This window comes from Emydura macquarii, unplaced genomic scaffold (assembly GCF_026122565.2).
Source record: "Emydura macquarii macquarii isolate MOO-44397 ecotype Brisbane River unplaced genomic scaffold, CSIRO-AGI_Emac_v2 contig_2473, whole genome shotgun sequence".
NCBI classification, from domain to species: domain Eukaryota; kingdom Metazoa; phylum Chordata; order Testudines; family Chelidae; genus Emydura; species Emydura macquarii.
Window position 1 is genome coordinate 9638462 of NW_027132610.1, and position 22573 is coordinate 9661034.

The 22573-nt window shown below is 42.1% G+C and overlaps 2 protein-coding genes across 3 annotated transcripts in view; one reads left to right on the forward strand and one right to left on the reverse strand.

The window, feature by feature from the left end:
* The window catches only part of MTUS2 (microtubule associated scaffold protein 2), a 247387-nt gene extending 242575 nt beyond the window's left edge, over positions 1 to 4812 (forward strand). The window contains exon 14 of the mRNA XM_067562739.1: positions 4596 to 4812. Coding sequence (XP_067418840.1) covers positions 4596 to 4812 — 217 coding nt within the window. The remainder of the gene's footprint in view (positions 1 to 4595) is intronic.
* Positions 4813 to 17369: 12557 nt separating this feature from the next.
* The window catches only part of SLC7A1 (solute carrier family 7 member 1), a 61609-nt gene continuing 56405 nt past the window's right edge, over positions 17370 to 22573 (reverse strand). For both annotated transcript variants that reach the window (XM_067562930.1, XM_067562929.1), the window contains exon 12: positions 17370 to 22425. In XM_067562930.1, coding sequence (XP_067419031.1) covers positions 22313 to 22425 — 113 coding nt within the window. In that variant the 3' untranslated portion in view covers positions 17370 to 22312. The remainder of the gene's footprint in view (positions 22426 to 22573) is intronic.

Below are 22573 nucleotides of genomic sequence, written 5' to 3' on the forward strand. Positions count from 1 at the left end.
GCTTGCGTTTCCTTATGGGTCTTAACTTCAGGAGTCTAAGATTTCCAAAGAGGTTCGCACCTCCATTTGAATTTTTTAGGGGGCCCATACATGGAAAAAGGTGAAAACTACTGCCTAGAAGATAGGTTCCTACAGTCACTAGTAGGTGATGTGTTTTGTTTCTTCTATAGAAATTTCTCAGTGAAAGGAACATTGCTTTAAAAATAGACTGTTTGGAGAGAATCCTGACCTTAAGATCTACATTGGAAGTCAACTTTAAAGCAAATCATTTTTCTGCTTTGTTACATGATCTCTTTTCTAAAGCACCCATGACAAATCCTGCCTGAAAGATGGAAAAGAGCTGATTGGGGCAGGTGATTAATGTGTGTATCTTTAATGTGCATCTGCTTATATCCCATCAACATCAAATCAGCACTGATAAAATTTGCAGATGACACAAAAATTGGAGGAGTGGTAAATAATGACGAGGACAGGTCACTGATTCAGAACAATCTGGATCACTCAGTAAGCTAGAAGCAAGCATACAATATTCATTTTAATACAGCTAATTGTAAATGTATACATCTAGGAACTAAGAATATAGGCCATATTTAGACAATGGGGGACTTTATCCTGGGAAGCAGTGATTCTGAAACGGAAGCTTACAAGAAGTGGAAGCTTGGACAGATGACTAGGGAAGAGTACAAAAATACTGCTCGAGTATGCAGGAGTAAAATCAGGAAGGCCAAAGCACAACTGGAGTTGCAGCTAGCAAGGCACATAAAGGGTAACAAGAAGGGTTTCTACAGGTATGTTAGCAACAAGAAGAATGTCAGGGAAAGTGTAGGCCCCTTACTGAATGAGGGAGGCAACCTAGTGACAGATAGTGTGGAAAAAGCCGAAATACTCAATGCTTTCTTTTGCCTGTGTCTTCACAGACAAGTTCAGCTCCCAGACTACTGCACTGGGCAGCACAGTATGGGGAGGAGGTGAGCAGCCCTCAGTGGTGAAAGAACAGGTTCAGGACTATTTAGAATGCACAAGTCCATGTGGCTAGATGCAATGCATCCGAGGATGCTGAGGGAGTTGGTTGATGTGATTGCAGAGTCACTGGCTGATGTGATTGCAGAGTTATCTTTGAACACTCATGACGATCGGGGGAGGTCCTGGAAAATTGGAAAAAGACAAATACAGCATCCATCTTTAAAAAAGGGAAAAAGTAGGATCTGGGGAACTACCAACCAGTCAGCCTAACCTCAGTCCCAAGAAAAATCATGGAGTATGTCTTCAAGGAATCCATTTTGAAGCACTTGGATGAGAGGAAGGTGATCAGGAACAGTTAGCATTGACTCACCAAGGGCAAGTCATGCCTGACCAACCTGATTACCATCTATGATGAGATGACTGGCTCTGTGGGTGTGGGGAAAGTGGTAGCTGTGATATACCTTGACTTTAGCAAAGCTTTTGATATGGTCTCCCACAATATTTTTGCCGCAAGTTACAGAAGTATGGGTTGGATAAATGGACTATAAGGTGGATAGAAAGCTGGCTAGATCATCAGACTCAACAAATAGTGATCAATGGCTCGATGTCTACTTGGCAACCGGTATCAAGTGGAGTGCCCCAGGGGCTGGTGCTGGGGCCGGTTTTGTTCTACATCTTCATTAATGATCTGGAGGATGTGGTGGATTGCAACTTCAGCAAATTTGCAGAGGACACTAAGCTGGAGTGAGTGGTAGATATGCTGGTTTTTAAGGCCCAACTTGACAAAGCCCTGGCTGGGATGATTTAGTTGGTGTTGGTCCTGGTTTGAGCAGGGGGTTGGACTAGATGACCTCCTGAGGTCCCTTCCAATCCTAATCTTCTATGATTCTATTTCTGGGTTATGGTGGATAATCAGCTGACCATAAGCTCCCACTGTGATGCTGTGGCCAAAAGAGCTAAGGCAATCCTGGGATGCATAAAAAGGGGAATCTCTTATAGGAGCAGAGAGGTTATTTTACCTCGATATTTGACACAGGTGTGACTGCTGCTGGAATACTGTGTCCAGTTCTGATGCCCACAGTTCAAGAAGGATATTGATAAATTAGAGAGGGTTCAGAGAAGAGCCACGAGAATGATTAAAGGATTAAAAACCCTATAGTTAAGATTTTGTCACTGTTATTTTTAGTAAAAGTCATGAACAGGTCTCGGGCCATAAATGAAAATTCACGGAAGACCACGACCTGTTCCTGACTTTTACAAAAAATAATCAGGGGTTGGGGGGCTGACCGCTTGTGGGGACTGAAGCCCAAGCCCGACGTGGTGGGGGAGAAGGACTGAGAGACCCAGCCAAAGAAGTCATGGAGATTCGTTAAAGTCATGGAATCCATGACCTCTGTGACTAAATCGGATCCTTCGTTATAATGATAGACTCAAGGACCTCAGTCTATTTAGCCTAACAAAGAGAAGGTTAAGGGGTGACTTGATTACATTCTGTAAGTACATACATGAAAAACAAATATTTAATAATGGGTTCTTCAATCTAGCAGAGAAAGTTATAACATGATCCAATGGCTGGAAGTTGAAGCTAGACAAATTCAGACTGGAAATAAGGTGTAAATTGTTAACAGTGAGACTAATTAACCTTTGGAACCATTTACCAAGGGTCGTGGTGGATTCTCCATCACTGTCAAGTTTTAAATCAACATCATTTTCTAAAAAATCTGCTCTAGGAATTATTTTGGAGAAGTTCTCTGGCTTGTGTTATACAAGAGGTCAGACTTGATGATCACAGTGGTCCCTTTTGGCCTTAGAATCTGTGATTCTACGAATAAAATGACACGGCCAAGGCTAGCAAAACGTGACCAAGCATGTGGAAGTGTTGCTGGAGTATGTGCCAGCACATAGGCAGCAAGAGCACTTGTGTTCTACTTAGGAGGGAAAAGCCGCCTCAATCTCCAATGCAACATGAAACTTGTTTCTCCTTGTGTCTGATTCCATTACATCAAATGACACAGCATTAACTGCGATTTCCTGACACGGTATAAGGGAGACTAAAGCAAGCCGTGTAACAAGCAGAGGCTCTTTTCCCTGTCTGCATGCTAAAGCAGGTTGTCTTCTAGGACATGTCTGTATTGCACAACCTAGTCACGGTTGCTTGGCTGTGAAGGCATTCTCCTACTCAAATGTCTCTCTAAATTACCTGTAGTTGTGCATATAACTGACAACTCTCCTCCCCCAGCAAACTGCAGTGTTTATTAGTGTCACAGAAGAGAGGATGTTGGCTGACAGACTAGCGAGTTCACTGTAATACTGTATATCACCCTGTGTATCTGGCAAGCAATATTACATGTAAAAGAAGCTAATATGTTCTGAGGGCCTGATTCTCCAGCTGCTGCATGAGTATTTCTGCTTATGCGGGTAGTACCGTTGCCTATGCTGGCTTTGAGATTCATTCATAGGAGTAAGAGCTGTAGGGTTACTCCCTAAATGTTAAACTGTTCTCAGAAAATGGGCAGGAACATGCTGGTTCGGTTGATGGCCTATCTGGGCTTGCATAAAATCTTTATGGCCCACATTGCTGGGGGGGAAAAAGGAAAGTAAAACAATCTTTTAAGAAAAAATCAAAACCAAAAATCCCTCCTCCAAGTAGAGTTATGACCCTGAAAAAGGAGGAGTGTCAGAGATTCCAGGAAGTCCCCTAAGAATTTGGTTATTGCTACTGATTTTACATGGCAGGTGCTCAGATACTACGGTGATGGGCAGCAGCATAAAACCAACTGATACTTAGATAGGTATGTCTCCTTTGAAACACGGTTCTCTCTCAGATCAGAGCATACATGTAAAGATTAAAAAAAGAGTTGGGTAGAAATCTCTCCAAAAACCTTCAGTTTTTTATTTAATAAATGTTGTAAACATGAAGCCAAATTAATTCCTGGTGTAACTGTCTTGAGCTAAGTTGAGGGATGAATGTGGCCCATTGTGCTCATGATAAGCGGTAAGTTGGTCACCGCAGAGATTGAAATTTACTATTTATCCATAGTAGAGGTACAGCATGTTAAATCCCAGTACAGTGCCTCACCAAAATGCTTTAATCCTGACCTGGAGGGAGCACCAGTTTAGCCTTCATGATCTTTTCATCCTGACTGCATATGCTGTGATTGCCATCAAGGATAGCAAGGAGGATAGCCCTGTTTCTGTGATTGCTTTAAAATGTATTTTTTGATTCATATATAGAAAAAAAAAGACAATTATAAAGTATTCAGAATAACTGATTTGTTAATGAACTCAAGAGTGCTTGCACTCACACACAGTACATATGGTGTTGAAATTTACAGTAACTAGAAGACAAAGTGCCTGGAGTTTTCTTTCAAGTTTTTGGGTTGCATCAGGTCTTTGTGATCTGACTCAGCATCGTGTGATGGAAACACTGTACCAGGCACTGCAGGTGTGTTACCCGAAATACTCTGCTCTGATACATCATACCAGCATGTCACTGGTGTGAAGCTATCACAGGCGGTGACTTAAACAGCCATGTGGGGTAGTGGCTTCAGCAACTGTCATATTTGCTATAATAACAATCCAGCACTGTCTAGACTCGTGAAATGTTAAGTGATGATTATTTCCCTTTCCAGGCAGTTATCTGAGGAAAATGCTAATCTTCAAGAATACGTTGAGAAGGAAACTGAGGAAAAGAAGAGGTTAAGCAGGACTAATGAAGAGCTGCTTTGGAAGCTCCAGACAACGGAGCCCATGAGCCCTGTTAAACTGTCTCCTACATCTCCTACTCCTATTTATCGCTCTTCATCGGGACCGCCTACTCCTGCAAAAGTCAGCACGGTGCCAAGATGACAGCTTCACACGGCTGTTGAAGTTAACCAAGCTTTTACACATTTTTCCAATCCGCTGAATGTTATCACCCAAGAAAATATTAACAATCATAGTTACCCAGGATTGGTTACTGCAGGCATGCTGTGTAGCTGCATAACTGTAAACTAGGCAGTGTACTATTATAATTCCAGTAGAGAAGCTCCTGGTACTGGCATACTGATGTGTTAGAATAGTATAACCAGTGTAGTCTGATGTGTAAACATTTTGCCAAGGTTAGAGCCAAAAGAAAGAAAATACTACTACTAATGGTTCATGAAAATGAACTTTTGCTGCAGTGTTTCAGGTTAGTTACAAACAGTTTGCGTTTTTAATATCTATACGTGTGTGTGTGTTTATATATATGTATGTATGTATTGTTCCTATATATGTGTATATATAGACACACACACACATACGGAGTTGAAGATGTTCTGAATTGCTTTTTTTATATTATTGAATACTACTAAGCGCTGATATATTTTCATTATGATCAGCAGTTTTGTAACTTGTGCCTAAGACTTATATCTAAATGAAATGCATTTCTGTCAAGCCTCCCAGGAATATTTCTACCTAGAAGAGAAGAAAGTTACTTAGAAATAGAAGCGCCTTCCAAACTACCACCAAGTGGTACACTATATAACGTGAACACCAGCGACTTTGAGATTCTGAAATAGTACTGCCTTCAAAACAATCACCTTCGTACTCAACTCCAGATAAGGTCACTCATTCCATTCTCCAAATTTTAATTATTAGCATCAATGGTGTGAGTGGTTGTAGGATAGAGACAAGAATCCCTGAGGGTTTTAGCAAATTCCATATAGTTTATTTTCTAGAGTGACTCCATTTTACTCTCTCAACTCCTAGTTATACTTTTTTTTAAGTGAACACTTTTGGATGCAATCAGAATCTATACCAAATCCAGACAGCTGTAGATCCCAGTCCCATGTTATTTTATTACAAGCCCTAGAAAGAAGAAGAAAAAAATTGCTGTGACCTTGACATTTGGCCAAAAGGGTTAAACCTCAGTGGAATGTTCTGAGAATTTAAATCCAGTTTGCCTCACGATACAGAGGATCCTGCACACATTGGGCTAAAGTTTGCCCTTGTGAACAGCTAGGAGAATCCCAGGGAAGATCTATGGGGCTGCATGGATCCAAATAAGGCCAGAATTTTGTCTCTTTACCCATTATATATTTTGAGTTATATTGAAAATGGCCAAACTACCTTAAACCTCCGCCTTCCAGGCAAAACCCAAATTCTCTTCAGTTTCCCTGTTATATTAACTCCCATTGCTGCACATGTAAACCATGCATGTGCTGCAGTAGCAACTTTCAGTGCACTGCCTGCCCAGACCAGATGGATTGTCGCACTAAGCTGAGTGAACATGCTGGTTTCCCAGGGCTACAGCACCTCAAACAGCATTTAGCATGAGAAGGAGTTAATAGTAATTGATATGGATCCCGGGTAGGGGGATAGGGACTGCACAAAGCCAAGCGAGGTCCTGTTGTCTTAGATGTTCTCTAAATGTGGGTTCCAGCTTTTGCATCAGGTTTGTTAGGATTAGAATGTGAGAGTTTGATGTAGCGCAGTGGCAGCTTAGGAGTGTGATTCACCCACACAAAAGAAAAATGTTTTGCCTTGTTTTTTAAAATGATGTGATGCTTTTATTTTCAATTTGTGGCAAAGACCCTGCACGTTTTCCTGCCTATTCACAGAGCACACTGTGTGCTCCAGGACTGGACCCAGTGAAAGCCAGGATGTAAATAAGTGCAGAAAATATTCTAGGGTCATGGAGCAATGTGAAAGAGTTGTTCTCGCAAGGTGCGTATTGTGGGATCTGGCTCATGGGCAAAGATAATGACTCGCATGAAAGCAGGCAGGAAGGCATTTATTCCAGCAAACATGCTTATTGTTTGCATTTGAAATACGCTTCAGCTTTCCTGTGATGCACTCAAATGCTCAAGCTGCAGCTTAGATACAAGCCAGCTTCAATCTAGTGTCTTTGGCCCGTCCCATGATGTAAAAATTAGGTTAATGTTTTTTTGTTGTTTTTTTTTTAGAAAAATTTATTTTTGTAGCAGTTTTGCATGATACTATGATACTGAGTACTTTGAACATCTTATTAGACTAGACCATGCCATATTTGACTAACACTGTTGAAATACGTTACTAGATTGTATGTGTTCAGCAAGTACACCCTGAAAGTAGGAGAGTTGTTAAAGAATAAAAACCACTACTACCACTATAATTTTAGTCACTTTCACCCTGCACTTGCTAAATGCACAGATATTCTGCAATACCTATTTCATTGTTATGTTCCCCTCCGGTGCAATGTATTTTATCACAGTAAGAGTTGTTACCATGATGTTAATCTAAATTATCCCATATGCAACTCACTACAACTTTATACTGTTCTGATCTGAACTGGCTGAGCCAGTCTGTTTCCTCTCACCATTTCTCTGTTTATGGTGCTTTACTCATCCTTTTGTCTGCTAAGTGCATATGCAATGGATGCTTCCAGCAATGAATTGGGGAGTTGAGGGATTTAGTGATGGGTAGACTGGGCTGCTGCGGATCCAATCATCGTTTGGTGTCGTTTCCATTCTCCCTGTCTTATAATAGTTACTTCCCAGTGGTGTTCGATACCGGTTTCTGATGCTTCTGTTCATATGACTAAAGTTGGCCTCCTTCTCCAATCCATTGGAGTTGTGCAAAGAAGTTACTGAGCAGCAGTCTACCAGCGAGCCTTTCCCTGACAAATTGTAAGCATATCTCCCTCCAGTATAATCCATAAACCAAGAGTTTCTAAATGGCAGTGGAGAATGCTGCTACTCAGTCATAGAATCGTGTTTCCTGACCTAGCACCTATTCCTCCTCTTTACACTCCCCTCTTTCCCTGCCCACACTTCCACGTACAGATGCTAACATCTGCTGCCGTTAAGTGGTTGGTAAGGGAGATCTGACTGTCTGGTGCAAGAATGGCATTTGAAGTGAATATAGTGAGGGCCCAAACCTGTTTTCCTGGTGTGCCAGAATTCCCACTAAAATCTCAATGGGAGTCGTAGGTTGCACAGGGAAGATAGGAGCCAGGTCTGTAGGCTGGGGAAAAGATTTTGTTTTCAGGACCAGAGACTGGTTGCACTTCAGGCACAGGCACTTGGCTATCTTTCGTCTACCACCATTATGGTGTGGGTTGAAATGAGAGGAAATGCACTGGGATCTGGATAGGATTTTAAAAAGCAGAAGCAGCAGGATTTTGATAACTCAAAGGAAAAGTCGGTTGGGGCCAATCCTCTATATTAAGCCACAAGAAATGAGCAAATACGGTAGTGGGGAAATTTACACCAGTGCAAAGAGGAACCAACTCAGGGCCCTGTAAACCCATGTCAGACTCAGGGAGGAGCTATTGGGTGTAGAGGGGACAAGGGCAATCCTGCTCTATAGGAGTTCTTTATGCACAGTGAAAACAAAGGGTGTCCAGTGATCCGTGAATACATGGACTCAGTGACCCTAACAACCCTGATTTACCTCGTGGGTTTAAACAGCAACTGCAATGGGACTCTGCTACAGATCCACAGCTTGCCCCTGGGCTGAGTTGGTAAATTGCATCACTTCTAACCCCACCACACAGGCTTTTTTCAGGAGAGGTGAATTTCACCCTGTTACAGCAGCATTCCCTGATGCTGTGCATGCAGACCTGTGAGAGACATTTAGTTTATTGGGGGAATTTATGTATATTTTTGCAGCCAGCGTAAATAGTAGGCTTTTCAAGCACATAACTACGGTGCATAATGTGGCCTAGCCCAGCGGTTGCCAAGCTTTTTGGCTCAAGGGCCACAGATATCATTTTTACAACCCTGAAGGGCCACCAGTATCCGCCAGCAGTCTCCCACCTCCTCCCCACTGCAGCCAGACAGAAGGAGTTCAGCGAGCCTGCTCGCTGAACTCCTGTCTCCCTGGCCTCAGCAAGAAACCGCACATGTCCTGTAGCCCCGTGCACTCCACCTGGGTTCCTAGGCAGTGACTCCCTTCTGCAGCCAGGGGGGTGGAAGATCAGTGCTCCCCTCTCTCTGGCTCCAGCAGGGGTCCCAGCGCCTAGGGACCCAGGCAGAGCGCTTTGCCCTGCTGGCGTGCTCCCTACTACAACCAGGGAGAGGGGAGCGCTGATCTCCCATTCCTTTGGCTGCAGCAAGGAGCCTGCACCGGTCTTTTAGCCCGGTGGCAACGCTCTGCCTGGGTCCTTAGGCAGCGGATCCCTTCTGCAGCCAGCGGGAGGGGAAATGGCCGGCCACTTTGAAAGCCAAGTGACCGGTGGGCCACGAACCACTGGCCTAGCCAATAACAATTTGGGGCTTTCATTTTCAAAACAGCTGTCACTAAATTATACCAAAACAGCAGCAGGCTAGCAAGCCACGGTGATTGGAGACGGAGTTCTCACCTTGCTCTTAACATTGGTTAGTATGGGGCTATTCGTGCCCGAGCAGTAAATGATCCACTTATAAATTAATCCTATAAACTAATAAGGGCTGAACAAGGATTGTAAGAGAGGGAATATCTTTTACACAGCAAGTGCTCCTGAGACTTTGTTTTGGAGGAACTCTATTTGATTCCTCAGCTTGCTCTCCTCATTAACACAGACAGTGAGAATACAAAGTAAGCAAAGACTGCCAATCCCCTCTTTGATTTAATCCAGCCCTGTACCCATTAATCATTACCTCTAAGAGTTTCTGCATCTATCAAAGTGCTAAAGCGTTTATAGTTTTCCTCCAATAGCAACTGTTCATAGAGACAGCTATCTAGCTACTACAAGTGGAGTTATTTTTAAATTGGAAGGCATCCAAAAGAAAGTGATATAACAGTTTTACGGTAATTAAACTAGCGTTACGTTATGGCCAGGATTTTTAAACCTGGAGTGCCTAGAATTATGCTCCTACATCCCTATTTAGGAACCAAAATACATGCCTGAACTTCAGTGGGCTGTGTGGATGCTCACCAATTCTGCTAATCAGGCTATTTTAACTTAAATGCTTAAATGTGGCTTTTACTAACTTTAGGCATCCCGGTTTGAAAATTTTGGCCTACGTTTTTAATTCAAAGCAAATGTTTAAGGCTGTGTTATAAACCCCTGTAAAAAACACATTTTATAATGGAAAAGCTTTTAACTGTGGAAGGATAAAATAAATCCCTCTTCCTCCACCTTCACTGCAAACCCATCAAACTGACCATTAGCTAAAGCAAAATTACAGTCACTTCTGTAGCTCACTAGATCCTTCCTTCATTAATAAGACACAGGCTGGAATAAGCTTCTGTCTGCATTTCGGCAGGGGTTCAGAAGCAAAGTTTTTGTTCAGTCCGTTTCTAGGACATATCAAGGGGAATTCAGCAAGCTTAGTCGGATTGCTCTCATCCATAGCATATCACTTAAACCATTCACAAATGTAATGCTAATGAAGCAGATTCTACTTTAATTTTCATTTCAGATTGTAAGTACAGCAGGTGAAATGATCAGTGGGCTCAGTAATAGGTAGGCTGGTGTGGGAGGAGGGGGCCACAACGGTGGTGGCACAGGGTCTGTGGATAGCACACTTTGTATGATTATTCGTCCACTCCCTTCCCCTTACAGAGATGACTCAGAAATAATCAACTATCATTGACCTGCCTGTCTGTTACCTTTAAGATAACAAAAGGATGTAGGTGACATATGCAGTAATTACTCCTGGGGACCACTAGATGTCACTATTACTTGACAGAAATACAACTGCAAGCTTATTTGGGGGCCTGGCCTAAAGAGTATTTATTATCTCTGCTGCAGTAGCACCCAAAGGGCACCGTCAGACTGAAGATTCCATTGTAGTTGCTAGACAAACACAAATGAAGCCATGGTCTCTCCCCTAATGATGGTTGCTGGGGAGAGTTTTTCTAAACAGCCCATCCACCCTCAAATTCCTCCCACCCAACAAGTGTCTTCCTCCGAAAGACTGAGCCCGTGAAGCTGGGCCTCCTTGAGAACATAGCAAGCAACCGCATTTAGAGGCAAGTGATGAAAAAGAAGCAGAAAGGAATACATTCTTTTTGGGTTTTTTTTTTCTTTTTTTCCTTTTGTTTTGTTTTGTTGTTTGTTGGTTGGTTTTTGAAGTCTGTGCGACATGAGCAGTATTTGAATTCTTGCAACGAAGACATTTGCATAAATCAGATCAGCAGTTATGTTCCTGCATTTCACTGAAATAATTTGACTGCTTACGATAAATCAGCAGGTACCTAATGGTTAAGTCCATTTTTGGGGAAAAAAACCAAAATCAGGTATTTTATGTCTCTGCACTGATTGCATTTTGTGTCCCATGGACACACTGGATCCGTCTGTAAAGTTTTTCCCACGCAGTAGGAGTTCTGTAGTCTGATTTCATACGTGGTTAATGAATTACAGGAAAAGTTTGTATTATTTCTGTTATGATGTACAGATGAGTGTAATATATTCCTGATAATAAACTCATGCTCCAGCACAAATATGGATGGAAGCATGCAAATTCGTGTGTCCTGCTGTGTTTTCTTTGTATGTATGTGTGGTGGGGGAAGGGGGAACAGAACTAGTTAATCAGGTTACATGACTGCATTTCCCATTTTATAAATTAGAGTAAAATCTTAATGACTACATTTCTCTAGAGTCTAAATTCAGTAAATATATTTTCCTTATTCTTACTCTTCTCTTGAAATTAGGCACTGTACAAGCAGAAGAGATAGGTGGCATTCACTGATGAGACATTGTTCCTGGACAAGATAATGGAGTAGATGATACAGGGCTCGACTGATAAGGAGGGTAATGTAATTAATGCCAATCAGCATGAGTTTATGGAAAATAGATCCTGTCAAACTAACTTGATATTGGCTTTTGATGAGATTACCAGTTTGGTTGATAAAGGTAAGAGTGTAGATGCCTATACTTACACTTCTGTAAGGCATTTAATGCATGATATTTTTATTAAAAAACTAGAAAGGTATCAAATTAAGATGGCACCCATTAAGTGGATTAAAAGCTGGCTAACTGATAGGTCTGAAAATGTAACTGTAAATGGGGAATCATCATCAAACAGGTGTGTTTCTAGTTGGGTCCTGTAGGGGGTCGATGACCTAGAAAAAAACAAAATAATCACAGATAACATTTGCAGGTGATGCAAAAATTGGGAGCATCATAAGTAAGGAAGAGAATAGGTCAGTGATACAGGGCAAGGAAACAATATGCGTTTTAATATGACTAAATGTAAATGTATGCCTCTACGAACAAATAATGTTGGCCATACTTACAGGATGGGGGACTCTATCCTAGGAAGCAGTGACTCTGAAAAAGATTTGGGAGCCATGATGGATAACCAGCTGAACATGAGCTCGCAGTGGAGCCACCTTATGGCCAAAAGCGCAATGCAATCCTGGGATGCATAGATGGGGGGAATCTTGAGATGAAGCAAAGTGATGCACCTCTATATTTGGCACTGGTGTGACGGCTGTTGGAATACTGTGTCCAGTTCTGGTGCCCACAATTCAAGAATGTTGCTATGTTGGTACATTGGAGAGGGCTCAGAGAAGAGCTAGAATGATGAAAAAAATTAGAAAACATGCCTTATACAGTGATAGACTCAAGAAGCTCAATCTGTTTAGCTTAACAAAAAGCAGGTTACAGGGTGACTTGATCACAGTCTATATATATTTAGATGGGGAACAAATAGTTCAAAATGTACAATGTATTTCTAGCCTGTCAAACTTCAACTTCCAGCTATCGGCTCATTCACCACTAGACTGAAAAGCCCCATTACTAACAGTGAGAGTAAACAACCATTGGAAAAACTTATGAAAGATGGTGGTGGATCATGGTCCATCACTGCCAAGTTTTAAATCAAGATTGGATGTTTGTCTAAAAGATATGCTCTAAGAATTATTTTGGGGCACTTCTATGGCCTCTGTTGTACAAGAGGACAACCAGGGGATCACAATGGTTCTCTTCTGGCCTTGGGATCTGTGAAGCTATGCATTAGAGCCAGCTTCTGCTTTATAATGCCTTCTATAGGAGTTTAGGCTGTGTCCATTACCCAGTAGGATCAAGCCCTTAGACAACATGATATATATATCCTGTAGTTTGCTAGTGCAAAGAAATCACAGCAGGAGCCTGCACCTATTGTGCTCAGTCACCTATAGGGAGGATTGCCTGACACTTAGAAAGCCCCTGTTTTTGCTTATAACTTTGTCAAACGTAACCATTTTAGGCTGATATTTTGCATGCCTGATTGGCTGCTTCGGGATGAAATTCTTTTTGAAAATTACAGCAAAACTGCTCAGCCATTTTACAGAGTGAGAGTAGAGGAAAGTATGTTGCTTACAAATGTTAAGAAATTCTTACAGTCTTTTAATTGAGAAGCTCTAGCAGCTCTGTGCTTTGATGTAGGGATTGAAATTTGGCAGTGGTTCATCAGGTGCCAGGGATGAGAATTTTGCCCTTCCTGTAAAAATCTGCCAGAATTTAGCCAATTTATAAGCCGCTGAAAGCTTGTTTGTACATACTCAGTAGAGATTTGTTAGCATCTAAATTCTCTGAGATTCTGTCTGCACTGAGCAAGACTTGCCCTTTAATTGGTCCTCCTGGAAGTGAGGGGCTGCACTGCACTCCCAGGAACTGAAAGCAGGGAGAATCTCTTTGGTGCTCTCATTTCTCCCATTACCAGCACCCAGGCAGCAAGGAGGAAAAGGAGGTGAGCCTGGTGAGAGAGAGAGAGTGGGATGTGGAGTGGGGGACTGGATGGAAGCGGGCTGGGGGAAAGTGGGACAAGAACAGAGAGGCTGGCAGGGCTGGCAGCAGAAAGGTCTGTAACCACTAGAGTACGCTCTCAAAACTTGGCACAGAACCCAGAATTTCTGCGTTGCAACACTCCTCTGCTATCAGCAAATAATTGTGAAACCCCCGGGCAAAGCGCGCCTCAACCTGCCTCTAGTGCAGGCCACATAAAGGATGACAACCTATTACTGCTACCAGTTACTCAAGTAGCAGAGGTCAGTGCTGTGGATCAAAGGGTCTAACCCTACTGCTGAACCACATGGTGTCAATATGGTGCCACATCATGGAGTTTGGTGGTGGTTTTGTTTTTGTTTTCATTTACATTTGAAAAATTTAGGAAATTCCATTTCAGTACACATGATGGACCATGCTCTGGGAATGGATGCGGTTTGTGTCATAAAGGAGGCTGTCTGTATCATTTGTTGCGGTAGTTGGAAGGTCTGTAGTGAATGAAGCAGGGAACTGCAAGGAAAAGGATGATCTTGTGCTTAAGGCAACTGAATGCTGACCTGGATAAATGGATTTGTCCCTGTCTCTGCCAGTGAGTTCCTTACACCAAGCTTAAGGCAGTGTAGTCTAGTGAATAGGGCATCAGTTTGGGACTCAGGCAACTTCCGTTCAATCTCCAGCTCTGGCACTGGTTTGGTGAGTGAGCTTGAGCAAGTTATGTCACCTCCCTATGCCTCAGTTTTCCCATCTGTAAAACTGAGATAATAAAACTGCCCTCCTTTGTAAAGCACTTTGGGTGAAAAGTGAAGTATAAGAGCTAGGAAGTATTATAGTTTGTTTATTTGCTGGGTAATCAACTTTTTGAGACAGCTGGACCCAGATCCTCAAAGGTATTTAGGTGTCTAAGTCCACCCTTAGGTGCCACTGACATTTTCACGGCTGCCACCTAATCCTGTCTTCTTAGGGGAACTTAAATTGTCACTGGTTGCCAGTTGCAGAATTGCCTCACCACTAATTACCTATATCCCACAGCTACTGAGCACTCAGAGGCCTAGCTAAGACAGAAGCCCTGGAGGCCCCAAACTAAGTGGGGGAAATCGCTTTCTCATCTGCGAGGCTCAGCCTCGCCCCTGCCTAACACCTGCTACCTGTCAGACCCCACAGCAGGCAGGCTGCGGGCAGATCACCCATAGGTTGAAGGGCAGCAGGGCAGCCACACAAAAGAGACATGGACATATAAGGTGAACAGCAGCGAGGCATTGAGCATGAGCAGGAGCCAGATTGTTTCAGCTGCTAAGGCATGGGCTGCATGGCTGTCCTGCTGTAGGCACCTGACTCCAAGAGAGGGCTCATGACCGAGGTTCCCAAGGGGAGGGAAGTGCTGAGCATGGCCCCGTCAGCCACATGCACCAAGTCAACCAGGTGCCTCAGCACCTTGCCTATCCCAACCTTTTCCTCAGCATCTCTCTGCTTAGGCAGCCCCGGCTTGGCTGACTGGCTTCCGAGAATCCCTTTCCTGCCTCTCCCCATGCTTTGTACAGGGATTGAACCTGCGCCAATAGCGCAGGGCTGCAAATTCCATTAGGTGGCAGAGCGCCTAGATGTTGCCACCCTGAGCAGAGCAACACTTAAGTACTTGTAAGGATCTTGGCCTTTGTGCCTGATTGGTAGAAGAGCTGAACACTCAAGTGAAGTCAATGGGAGCTGTGCTTGAATCTCTAGTGCGCTAAGCAAGGCTACGTCCTCTGAGAAATGAGGCTTCAGGTGTCTCAGACTAAGTATTCAAAATTATTGGACACCTTTGACCTTCATCTCTTGGTGTCTTAGTTCCCCCTCTGTAAAACTGGAATAATATAATCCCCTCACTTCACCGGGATGTTGTGAAGATGAATTCATCAATGTTTGGGAAGCCTGTGGATACTGTAGTGATAAGCCCTATAGAAAAGCTCATGAGGAAATGAATATCAGTGTTTGAATGGTGTGCAGTGAATAAAGCCTGTTAAGAAAAGAGAATCTGTTAAATTGCAGCTCTCTCAAGAGAAAGATCCCAGCAGCGTGGGCAAGGGACAAAATTGTACTTGGAATCAAATTAAGAACAGTCTCCTGAAGGATGGACTCATACAAGTAAGATCACGTCTGACAGGTCTGTTGAAACAAGCGGGGACATATAAACCAGACTGGAAAATAAGGAGGAAGCAGTAGACATAATTTTTCATGAAAACATTTTAATGTTGTACCACTTAATTACAAATTGATTTCCAAAATCAAAAAAGCACAGTCCAGAGGAGATTTATTTTACAGTGTTGTCTGCTGAAACATGTCTGTCTGCCCATGCTGTGCTCTGGGTGCAAGTTTCACATTTTTAAAACGTAAGTCTATGGTCTAAAAAATACACACAAAAAATTTCAAAACAAAACAAAACAAAAAACCCCATCCCACACAGATGAAAACTAGATTGATAGAGCTAGGATTAGGAGTCCATCCATTTATCACAACTGTAAGAAATTCTGAGAAACCATTAGAAAAATAGAACATCAAACAAACAAACAGAAATTTATGTACATTTTGCTCAATAAAAAAAAAAGTAGACCCTTCCATGGCTTCTTGGCCAGTAAAAGCAACTTCACTGAAGAAACCCCACCTGCCTGTGGTAGGTTTGTAACACATAAACCAACCCAAAGTTGTCATCAGTCTTTGTGCTCCTTAAATCAATTGAAGCTGAAAGGCACAACATAAACACACGTCACAGCCATCCCATCCTCAGGAAAACAGACGTTACTATGGCAAAGACGTTCTGTAAGTTAGCAGGGGAAAAGATGCCTTATTGATTAGAAGTTTGTATGCTTTGTACTAACCTCTCACTTTTTGTAGCCTGCACCAAGAGCTAATACCCTGAGGAAACTGTGGCTTGGCGTTTTGTAACAAGCTCATTCTTACACCATTTGGTTTCCAGTTTAGTTATCAGACATATTTAATATGATAAAAATCAGCTGTTAGATAAGTAGTTAAGCATGAAGGGGTCAGAAAACATAGAAGCCTTTTCATGTCCCTTTTCTCCATGTCAAATATCTGAAAGCTTTTGTATGATACATTTGCTTATATAATATGAACTGAACCCCATTCATCATGAAAGCAGTGAGTTAGCTACCTCTCGCAATGCTGAAATAGAGTGAATAGCGGTTAACCTTTAAAATTGCATCAGGCATCATGATTATAGTGATGAAATGCTGTGCAGAACATGGCTTCTCATACCAGCATGTCAATAAACATTTCATTAGCAATTCTAACTATCCTGGTAAAATAGAGTCTCCGTTTCCCCCTTCCCCCTTTATGCCACTGGTGTGCCTACCCCTCCCCCCCCCACACACTACCCCCAGCCTACATCAATCAATCAAATACACACAAAAATAGACATTCTTTGTACATGGGTCTGCCTTTACGGGAGTTCAGTAAAACTCAAGTAATGCAGTTAAAAAAAATAGAACATGGTGTTGGAGCTTCTGCCAAGACCCCCAAGTCTAGTAACACTTCACCCAGCTACCCTGTTAATAGAATGTGTGCAAACAAAGAGTCAACAGAAGGCAGTGTAAAAATAAATTCTACAGCTAGGGTGAACTGTGCCCCTTCACGAAGTCCTATGCACCACTTAAAAAACTTAACACAAGACTTAAGTGGTGCCAGGTCTTTGCTTAGGGGCCTCTACTTATGGGAGTGAATTTCATCCAAGTGAACGATGTGCCAAATATGTGGCAGTCTCCAGGTCAATGAAGTATAGCCTGATGTGGATTTGACAGGGAGGGGTTGGAATACTATTGCATTTACAGTGACACTCCCCACCCCAGCAGTCTCTTCCACAACAGAGATTTGGCTTCAACTACATAGCGACCACCCAATGGCATCCAATGAATAGGGTGAGGATGCAGTGAGTTGGAAGCAATAGGGCCCATGATGTAGGTGTGATTAGTAAATCCACATGTGCAATGGAAAACAAAAGGGATTTTAAAAAAACAAACATACATTTAATACTAAGTACATTTTTGGCTAAAAAGGAGTTAGCAGTTTCATTGAAACTTCCCAGTTTATCTACCTCAAGGACTAAGAAGCAAAAGATACTCTTGTGCTAAAGGGGATAGCAGCCATTCTCTTAAAATAGAGGACTGTCTCAATATTCATTTCGAAGTGAAGGCAAGAGACACCCCCAGCAGACTTCTCTGCTGGTGAACACATTGGTTTTCTTAGAACAAATTCCCTGTGCATAGGCTTGGAAGGATCAGGTTTTGATTGTTTATTACTTGTGACTGATGATACTGATGTTCATTGCTAACTATCTTTTCCAGTGTTGTTGAGTGGAAATTTTTGTACTAGCAGGAATTTAAGAATTTCAAATCGAGGTGATCTATAGGGACTGATTGTCCAAAATAGTTCATTTTGCTGTCTGTTAATTGAATGGACATCAACAGACGAGGAAGCTAGATATCTAAAAGAGCAGCATATCATATGCTATGTTCTTACCGTTCCCTCTCTGTACGTTTTTTGCTAATGATGGAATATCTTTTCACCAATTTCAGATGAAGGGCAAAAATGACAATTGCAAACATTTGCCAATTTAAACCTAATCTTTCCAATACTAACTGTAAACAGATGGTCACTAACACCAGAAAAACAGAGCACGCAATCCACTTGGGACTTCAGTCTTCTAACCATCATTATGGGGATCCATCCCTGCTTGCGTTGAAGTGAATGGTTCACATTCATCCCTGGTGGAACTCCATCCATTGAAGTCATCAAACATGAATTTAGCCAAATAAGTTAATGGAAGTTTTGTCACTGACTTCAATAGAAGCAATCAGGTCGTATAAGAGCTGCAGAAATTATCCGTGAAAATTTAATTCTGGTAGTTTTTGAAGCAAGTTGATGTTTTCTTTTTTTTAAATTTTCCACTGATTTTTTTTAATCAGTAGTTTTCAAAAGTGATTTATTTTTTAATTTGAAAAAAATCAATCTCACTAAGTAATAAAGCTGACCAATCTATATCGGCAATTAAAATATAAAAATGAACAGCTGAGGATGACAAAGACAGAAAGCAATAACAAGAAGAATTCAGCACCTCAACACATACATAAAGAACTCAACAGCAACTGGAAACAAAGAGGAAAAATGAAGACAAAAACCAACATTTAATTTTTGAATGAAAAAAATAAGAAAAAAAAGGATTTAAAAACATCTAATAGAGTTCACACATAAAAATCATTCTTTTTTAAGAGAGACCATTTTTGACCCAAGTTTTCATTTGAAAAATGTTGACAGCTCTAGTCCCCTTAAAAAAAAAAAAAAAGTATGCTCTATTGATAAAATTGTCCCGACATGGGGGAGTTGACACAGCCATTTTAATCCAGTAGAAACTGGCATACAAGTATTAGATACCTAAAAGTAACACCTACATTTTTCCTCTAGAAGGCAACTTCCCTCAGGTATGTGTGAATGAACAAGAAATGAGCAAACAGAGTTCAAATGAGATCAAATTCCTGACGGAAGAGGCCACCTTGAAAATTCCAACAGGCCATTTTTACGGCATCTCCTTTGAAAAAAATGGCCTATTCTTCTTCCTTTGATTATCCCAAAGAAGGCATCATTTCTATAATCAACTTTATATACAGAGAAATATTCTGGCACCTATACAAAATACTCTTATGAACATAGAATAATTACTGAACTATTTACAAAAAGCAGCTCAACTAAATGCAGGCATGTTCTTCACAACAGCAAAATTACAGCAGTATTTGCATGTCTTCCCTGACACTGAGCTTGATCTATGGTACATTTGGACATCAGAGGGGGAAAAAAAGGCTTCACATTTTTAGCATGATAGTGTCATTATCCTTGAAAGTGTTTGGTGGAACTTGGCCTTTCAACTTGTGAAATGAGTGAAGAAAACTTTGGACGCGGTACACGTAAGAGACAACTTAACTGCCAGTTATAATTAATTAGGATTTTTTTCCCCCTCTGAACTTTCTCACAAGAAAAGGAAATGGAAGAAAAATGATCTCCCACCAAAAATTTCCCTTTCTTCTAAGTGCTGCTATTTTCTCTGCACTTTACATGTAAGTAGCTGAGCTAAAGAACATGAGACCAAGCAAGTCCCCAAGAAGACAGAAAATGCAAGACAAAAAAAAATAAGTTAACATTTAGCAAAACATTTTACAGCACGCAATCTACAAAAATTTTAAATAGTTTTCCTTTCACAACCCATCTTTCAGCCAGCGCTCACTCCTTTCGAATATTCGTGCAGTGCTAAATTTAACAACGGCTTAAAAGCGGTTGCCCAAGTTGGCGATCAGCACTCAGCTGTTTTTGGTACCACAGGAAACGCTGTTCCCTTCTGTTGGTTTTCTCTGATGTCAGTGCTTTTTATGAGCATTTGACGTGTGCATGGGGAGTGTCTGTGTGTAGGATAAAATCCTGCTCTAAGAACTGCATGGCAGTTCTTCACTCTGACATTCTTCTGTCCCTGCTTGAGTGGAACTCCTGGAATTTTACGTGTCTGAGGAGAGAAAAGACTTGACTGATAGTCAAGATCCAAGAGCAGAAGTGGGCCTTTATTTTGTACTATAAACAACACATGGTGCAGTGTTAAAACGATCCATGTGTTACTGAAGCCCCACCAAATGTTTATCACTAAAACTGCACTAGACAAATTCTGAACCTGTGGCAGGTCAGCTGTGTCCTATGGGTGAAATTCACCCCTGTGCAACGAGCCAGGACCAGGTCTCTACACCACTATCTGGTGAAGTGCTTGGGTCACCAGCCTGGGATTCGGGAAAGCTGGGTTCTATTCCATGCCACACCCCACATAGCTTGTGCGACCTTAGACAAGTAATTTAGGGACAGCTACACTGTGACCGGGGGGTTGCTTCTCAGGTAGCTCTGATCGAGCGAGCACACTACAAACAGAACTACAGCTGCAGGGGCTGGAGGCTTGAACACAGTCTCAGGCACATCCTTCAGGTGATTAGCCCCTCACACCACTGCAGCAACACTCAAGCAAGCACAGGTATTTCTCCTTGAGCTGGGAATCACAGCCCCCAATTCGAGGTACATAACTTTAGTATCCTCTCTGTGCCCCTGGGGATAACAGCACTTCCCTACCTCACAGGGGTACCATTAAGGACTGTGTGGAGTGCTCAGACATTATGGTAATGGAGGCCTTACAGATTACTTAGACAGAGATCTATTCATGTAAGGAGAGAAGATTTTCACCCTAAGGCCTTGTCTATTCTGGAAAGGTTTTTCAATGGAAGCTAAGGAGTGAATGTAACCTGATAGAATTACACCAGTACAACTCCTGTGTGGACGCACTTACTCTGTCATAGGTGGCCCTTTTTTCATTTTAGCTTATGTTGTTTGGGAAAGGGTTTAAGCACAACCCAAAAGAGCCACTCGTATACCAGAATAAGAGTGTCTCCACACGGGATTTAAGTGATTAAATTTTCCAGTGTAGCTCAGGTCTTTCAGCTTAACTCAGCCTTGCCAGCTCCCCTGTGTGAATGGCTATGGGGACATTTGACAATGCACACTAGGGTTGCTTGGGAGAACTGGCAGGAGATGCGAGCGTCTAAGGTATTTTCACCATAGAATTTTGAGCACTGAGAACCTTTTGTGCGTCATTTACTACAGCCTGTTGTGCCCACTGAAGTCAAAAGCAAACTCTCAGGGTCAGCTTCTCTTCTACCTGGCATAAATCAGGAATAACTCCACTGACTTTAACGGAACCACAATGGGGTTAAACTGGTGTAAGGGAGAGGAATATCAGGCCATATTTCTTTTAAATGGTCTAGGACCTGGTTCTACAATTGTTCTGCTTTCAACCTCAACACTCTTTTCAATCATGTCATTTATGGTTCTTGACACTAGAAGTAGGAAGGCTCTTAGGAGACACCCACCCCTCGAGCCACTGAACTACTTACACCTAACAGTTTTACAGCCGTAGCTGGAAACCCCTCTAGTGAGCGGTGGGGTCTGTTATTCACAGAAGCATTTGTTTGTACTAGCTGCATAAAGGAAAAGGGAATTCAGCCTAAGAGCAGCACCCCTAAATCTTCCCTAAACATCACAACAAAACTGCATTTTAAAGTATAGGAGTACCTATGCAGACGTTAAATACAATTAAAATAATGCTATCTGATGCTTTTCTTTAAAATGTAACTGCCGATAGGCACTTTTTAACCAGATGGGAGATTGTTTTTGGTGAGAGCCTTTTTTGTGTGTGTGATACAGCCCACATCATGTGAACCAAGGATCTGATCTAGGAATGATATTAGCATTGCAGAGTCTGCTCCATTTAAATCAAGTGGAGTACCTGGGGAGTTAAGTCACAGGGCTACTGAAAGAAGGACTTCCATGAGGCCTAGTGTCATAGCAGCATTGAAGGCTAACTGGCACACAGAGGAGTTGTTTTCTTTCTATACATTTTTAAAAAAAAAGAGTGCCCAGATCATCAGGGAACATATTGTTAGAGGAGTTTTGCAGAGGTGTGGTGTTTTCCTTGTGATCCCTTGTCACTGCATCACCCAGGTAAAGCAAGCTGCAAGTGGCAGCAAGCAGGACTGGGAATCCTACCCTCTGCTTGGCTGATTAACAGAAGGAAATAGTTCAGAATCCCCGAAATGAAGCTTTCTTGTCTGAAACAACTGCTGGGTTGCTCTTCAACCAAACACGCTACAATTTACAGCTGTCTGAGTTGGTGTCTGTATTTCTTCCTGGATCTGGTGGTGCTGAATACGTAGCCTCTACACTGTGCCACATTCCATATGCAAAGTAAATGACAAAACCTATGGGAGTGAAGGAGGGGAAACATTAGCACTATAAACAACTGGAAGCTACTTTTCACACTTACAGGCCACTTAGTCTCAGTAAAACTTATTGGAAGCTAATACTAATCTTGCTAAAGCTGGCTATTGTAACAATATCAAGCAATGC